Source organism: Trichechus manatus, unplaced genomic scaffold (genome assembly GCF_000243295.1).
Source record: "Trichechus manatus latirostris isolate Lorelei unplaced genomic scaffold, TriManLat1.0 scaffold00204, whole genome shotgun sequence".
Classification (NCBI taxonomy): domain Eukaryota; kingdom Metazoa; phylum Chordata; class Mammalia; order Sirenia; family Trichechidae; genus Trichechus; species Trichechus manatus.
The window spans coordinates 45,043-51,186 of NW_004444140.1; the positions used below are offsets into that span (position 1 = coordinate 45,043).

General features: G+C 50.4%; 1 protein-coding gene across 4 annotated transcripts in view; it reads left to right on the forward strand.

Moving 5' to 3' along the window:
• The first annotated feature begins 1,986 nt into the window (after nt 1-1,986).
• Nucleotides 1,987-6,144, forward strand: part of LOC101344502 (glutathione S-transferase Mu 1-like) — a 34,377-nt gene continuing 30,219 nt past the window's right edge. The window contains exons 1-7 of one of the 4 annotated variants that reach the window (XM_012558989.1): nt 1,987-2,025; nt 2,344-2,419; nt 2,824-2,888; nt 3,200-3,281; nt 3,390-3,490; nt 4,304-4,399; nt 4,486-4,598. In XM_012558989.1, coding sequence (XP_012414443.1) covers nt 1,990-2,025; nt 2,344-2,419; nt 2,824-2,888; nt 3,200-3,281; nt 3,390-3,490; nt 4,304-4,399; nt 4,486-4,598 — 569 coding nt within the window. In that variant the 5' untranslated portion in view covers nt 1,987-1,989. Of the gene's footprint in view, nt 2,026-2,343; nt 2,420-2,823; nt 2,889-3,199; nt 3,282-3,389; nt 3,491-4,303; nt 4,400-4,485; nt 4,599-5,413; nt 5,418-6,144 lie in introns of all 4 variants that reach the window. The other 3 variants (XM_012558988.1, XM_023742176.1, XM_023742175.1) reach the window with 3 other exon arrangements.

Genomic DNA, 6,144 nt, shown 5'->3' on the forward strand with positions numbered 1-6,144 from the left:
TCTGTCTTCTACTGCAACCTCCATGCTACCCTTTATCTTGATGGTTTGACACCTTTATTGAAATATTGGTCTCATACCTTGCTATCCTAACAATATGACAATTTTTGTGTGTGTGTGGTAAATACACACACCATAAAATTTGTGATTTTAACCATTTTTAATAGCATGATCCAGTGGCATTCTCACACAGTGTTGTGCCCCCATCACCAATATTTCCAAAACTTTTTCATCACCCCAAACTGAAACTCAGTACCCGTTAAGCAGTAACTCCCCATTCATCCCTCCCCCTAGCCCATGGTAACCACTAATTTACTTTCTGTCCCTATACATTTTTCTATTCTAGATAGTCCATGTAAAGGGAGTCATAGAAAATTTATCTTTTTTTGTCTGGCTTATTTCACTTACTATAATGTTTTCAAAGTCCATCCATACTGTATTATGTATTAGAACTTCATTCCTTCTCATGGCAGAAATTTTAAAAACTGACTTTTCTGTAGTGCACCAACCTTGCCCTTTATTAACTGTAAACCATTTTCTTTTTTAAACTTCCTCGCATTTGTTTTCATACATCCATTAAATCTTATACTATGCTTTGAACAAAAGAAAATAAACCACAGGATAAATTATTTCATGTTATCACTGAAATACTCTTCCACCTTCAAAGAGAAAAGTTGGCAGGTAGAACATTGTTGTGGAGATTGTACCCTGAGTCACTGGTCACAGAGTGGCTTCAAAGGCCACCTAAGGCACGCCTCTCAAATCACAAGTGAGGAAATAGGCTCAGGGGACCTTGGTCTTACCTAAGACCATGAGTCAGGAGTCAGAGCCAGGGTTACAATCCATGCGCGGGACTGGACATCCTGTGTAATGAGGGACTGTGGTGTCAGTGTGACACTGGTTCTGTGGGCAGTCCTCCTGGCTCCACGCTGGCCTCACCTCTCTCTGGCCTCCCTCAGCAGCAGGCCAGGCATCTGGCCCCTCTGAGGAAACACTCTTTCCTCCCTTGCTCACGTGCCCTCTGTGACCACCACTCTCATGTCACTGTCCTGGTCTGGGGGTGGGTCAATGCAAGGGTCATCTAGCTGGCTGGCAGGACGTTTCTGAGGCTGCACTGCATACCCAGCCTTATTGCAGGGTCTGATTCTTGGATTTAGGTTCACATCTTGGGCTGGAATGTTAATGGATTTGCAGTTGGTCCTTATAATCCTCTGCCAGAGGACTGTCAAAGAGCAGGGTCCTAAAGAGTCCATGAAAAGAAAACACTGAGACCATATTTCCTATTCTCTGTCCCTTGTCGAGGTTGGTCACTCCTGTCCAAAAGGAGAACCCATCATGTAATATCAGGACTCCGAGGAGCTTTTCTGATGGGCCAGGAGTCCTTGTTCCTTGTATAGGTACTGATTTAAACTCTCTGGTCGTAAGCGGTCACGTTTTGGCCTGACACAGACAGCCTGAGCCTCCCAGGGTCCTGGGGAACTCAGTACCGAGGAGCCAAGGCTGAGCAAGGGTCTGAGGAAAGGGATGCGAGAAGCGTTGCTCCTCTAGTGTTTCTGGCTTGTTTCCCCAAGGGCACGGCGGTCTCCCCCTGGACCTAGCAAAGGTTTGAACGCAGGCAGCTGAAGCTACTGAGGGGACCAGGGGTCCAGGCGCATTGGGCTTCTATGCTTCAAACCTCAGCTACCCGAATCTTCAGGGCAGATGGCAGAAACGGAATTTACTTCCTCCCGCCCTCTGGGCTGGGCGCCCAGAGCTCGGGGCTAGAGGGGGGCGGGGGGGGAGGGGATAGGGCGGAGGAAGGGGTGCTGGGATGTCTGCGAATCAGGCGTTGGGTGGGGCAGGGGCGGGAGGTGGTGGTAGGGAAATGCTCCGAAGCAGCGGGACAAGGAAAGGGGCCAAGCATCAAGGATCGCCCCGCCCCCCGACAGCCTTGATAATTTCCCACCTCAGCTCCCTTGAGCCCTGTCGGCTGAGAAGGAGGAAACTTGCACCATGGCCATGATTTTGGGTTGCTGGGACCTCCGCGGGGTAAGCAAGGAGTCCGCCTGCCTGCTCGGGTGGGACAGGGGTGAGCTGGCAAGGAAGTGCTGAGTAGCTCTGGGAAGATTCCTCCTTAGGGCTTGCTGGAGCTGAGCCCCATCCTGCAGCCTGGCCCCCTCCAGGCTGGGTACATTGGCCCAGATGGGGTGGGAGTGGGGTGTAGTGAGAGGCATCAGGAGCGATCTCTGTGGGGTTTTCTCCTCTGTCCCTCTCTGGTGCAGGTGGTGCTGGCTTACCTGGAGGAGATAAAGTCAAGCAGGCAGGATCCCTCCATCTCTGATCCTTCCCCCTTACTTTCTCTCCCAGCTAGGTCATACCATCCGCCTGCTCCTGGAATACACAGATTCAAACTATGAGGAAAAGAAGTACACAATGGGGGACGGTAATGGCACCCTTGGGTTGGCCCCTCCGCCAACTAATGCTGATTGGTAACAAGCAGCCCTTGCCCTGGCCACCAGTTGCCCACCTCTGCAGGGCCTCCACCACCTGGATCTGGGGCCTGCCCTTCCAGGGTTCCCTTTGGCTGTGCAGCTCTGGCCTGCAAGCTCAGGATGCTGGGAGGGAATTGCTGCCCCACCCCTTATCAATAATTGGAATCAAGCTCCCCCTTAGGGCTTGCCTAAGCCTTTTGTAAGCCTTACTCCTGGCAGAGTGAGACTTAGTGGTTCTGTCAGATTCCAGATCCACCAGTCTCAGGGTGTCTTGCAATGACTCTTGGTATGGTTTCTGGGGAAGGAATGTTGGACTACTAGGAGGTTTGTTTTCATTTCATTGTTTCCACCATAGCTCCTGACTATAACAGAAGCCACTGGCTGAATGAGAAATTCAAGCTAGGCCTGGACTTTCCCAATGTAAGTGCAGGATGTGGGGGAAAGTGAAAGGCGTCTCTCCCTCCATCTCCTTTCCCCAGCCTGGAGGTTTTAGGATCATGTACCTTCTGCTCCACCTCTCTCACTCCTAGTTCTCTTCACTGCCTTTCCATTGTATTCCCTGTTCCAGATCATGCGTGTGCTGTACATATATTTATTTAGTGCCTACCATGGGATTACGGGTACTATCTGCCAGGCCCTGAGTGTGCCAGGTCCCAGCTCTGCCCTTACTAAGGGGATGGGGGTATGGGGGAGCCTGGTGGTACACCACACTTGCCTGGTTGCCATTGCAGCTGCCCTACTTAATTGATGGGCCTTACAAGATCACCCAGAGCAACGCCATCCTGCGCTACATTGCCCGCAAGCACAACCTGTGTGAGTGGGGCTGGGGACAGGTGCGGGGACACAGGAGGCCAGGCGTCCATTCCCTGGGCTTGGCTGGGGTGGGATGCTGAGGGTGAGTGTCTGATGTGTGGGCTGTAGGTGGGGAGACAGAAGTAGAGAAGATTCGTGTGGACATCCTGGAGAACCAGGTTATGGACACCCGCAGGGATTTAGTCATGCTGTGCTACAACCCTGATTTTGTGAGTTCCCAGTGGGCCAGGGCAGGGTTTGGATTGGGAGTCGGGACTCTTGCATTCCCGTCTACAGGGCTCCTGTTTGCCATATGAACTCCTTAGAGCTACAGATTCTCCAAGGGGTCCCCTATACTGCTGCCAGAGTGATCATCATAACCCTAAATCTCATCTACTGAAAACTCTGAATCAACCCTCTCCAATTTTAGGATAAAGTCTAGACTCCCCAATGTCGAAATTAAGTTCCGAAAGAACGTGTTTAATTTGTTTTCCCAGCATCTTTCCCATGATAACTGAGAGGATTCTCATATATCCCGATTGTTAGCCACACAGGTCACCACAGAGTCTTGGTTTCTGCAGGAATGCCCTCCCCTCCCTCCCTCCTTTCAGCATCTCAAATTCTCAACTTTCAGGAAACTACTCAAATGTCCTTTCGGTAATTGTGCCACCCCACAAGCAAGAATTTCTACTTCTTTTCCCCGAGCTCTCGTAATTCTTGTTCCTTTATGTCCGAGTTGCACACTTGGCCAGGGGCTCACCCCTGGGTCTGACCAATAGGCGGGTTGGTGGAGATCAGTGGCAGATTCAAGTCAGTGTCATTTTCCTCTAGGCCTTCCCATGCCTCTGACAGATGGAGTTGATGTGTAGACGGGGTCTAATAAATGCTGGTTGATTAAATGAAAGCCTGGGCACTGGCCCAAGGGCAGTCCAAGGAGGATGGTGGCTCTCCGGTGGACACCTGGGTCATCACAGCAGTGGGGGAGCTGCTTCTCTGCCCAGGGAGTGGGGTCTGAGGGTGGTGATAGCTGTTTTCTGCTGCAGGAGAAGCTGAAGCCGAAGTATTTGGAGGGGATCCCTGACAAGATGAGGCTCTTCTCGCAGTTCCTGGGGAAGCGGCTGTGGTTTGCAGGGGACAAGGTAAAGGGGGAAGACAAGGGGACACAGAGTTGTCATTCCTCCCAGATGATGGAGCATCTCACCCACCCATCCTTGGCTTTCTGCAGATCACCTTTGCGGATTTCCTTGCTTATGACATCCTTGACGTAAACCATATCTTTGAGCCTAAGTGCCTGGACGCGTTCCCAAACTTGAAGGACTTCATGGCCCAGTTTGAGGGATGCCCTTGATCCCTCTTCCACTTTGATATTTCTTTTTCCTTCTCCCTTCTCCATAAAACTTTCCTACTTTCAGAGCTAAACATAACAATAACTAGCGTTTATGGAGCATTTGCTTTATGCTAGGACCTGTGCTAAGCATGTTACATACATTGTGCCAGATTTAATCACACAATATTACAAGGTAGATAAAATTATCATCCCCATTTTACACATGACGAACCTGAGGCTGAAGTGGGTAAGGAGTTTGCTGAAGGTCACAGAGCCAGTACAGGCTGTGGTGGGCTTCCTGTCAGCTTGTATGGGCAGTGGTCAATGGCTCTCATTTTCCTGTGCCAAAAGGGAAAGCTAAGGCCCTTTTCCTGCCTGAGTTTCACAGCCCAAGGAAATACGGATGAGGCAGAACTTGAGTATGTATGTAGTTGGCAGTAGTAGGACTGAGACAAGGCAGCATTGATACTAAGCCACAAAGACACAGACAATATTTACACTTGACCTCCAGAGAGCTTTGCACCAGTCCAGTCCATGTCTGGGCAAGTTCAGAAGTTCCCAGGCCTGTACAGGTGCTGGGGTTTGAGTATGTATGTGGGTGCCCCTGTGAAGGATTTTATGTTGAAGTGTTATATGGTGGGACAGTGCCCTTCCCTCCATTCTTTTACCATGTCTGCTTCCCCATTGTCTAAGGTTTTCCATCTCCGAGATGGGTCAGTACATTTATTTTAACTCATGTTCACTGATGATCTCCTGTGGATGAGTCACTGGGTCACGCACAGCGTGGCCTGCAAGGATGGCCCTGCCCCGGAGCCCACCCTCTGAGCTCAGTGTGGTTGGATAGCTTCAGCCATAGCAGGTATGTGGGGCGTGTGGTGCCTGCTGGGTTCTAGGGGAACACAGCCTGGACCCCACCTCACAGCCAGTCATCCATCACACATGGTCAACTGGTTTGAGAGCAATACAGTCTACTTGATTACAGATTTGAGAATTTGAGGCAGTCACCCAAGAGGGGTTTCAGCCTAGAGTTCTTGTTCTTTTACCCCTTCCCATCAAGAAATCTGCTTTCTTAGCTAGTTCTCATCAACTTCTGGTTCTGGTCCAAGCTAAGCCCCTTGGGAATGACATGAGAGCTAGGATGACTGTGAAGGTCGGTGTGGACTGGAGCCTGCAGTCTGCTGGGTTTAGTCCCAGTGGGTTTAGGAAAGTCCACATGTCTTTGAATCCTTTAAAAATTATCTATCCTGTTATGGTAGCCCAAAACACACACATGAGTGTCATTTGGACCTGGACCCCTTAGCTTGAGGTGAGGTAGGTTGGGGCAGAGTGAGATTGGGCTCAGTTATCGGGCTGAAATGTTTAGACTCTCTCCTGAAGTGGAATAATTAGAACATGGCCCTGCTAGTCCAACTCCCCCTGTCAACCTCTACCCAGATTTGCTGAGTCATTCTATGAGATCCAGGCCTCTCTTGTAGGCTGCACAGGCATGTTCTGAGCCCCTTTGTTCTGCTCAGGCCCCATTTTATGTGCAAAACCCGGGTAGACGGGCATGACCCA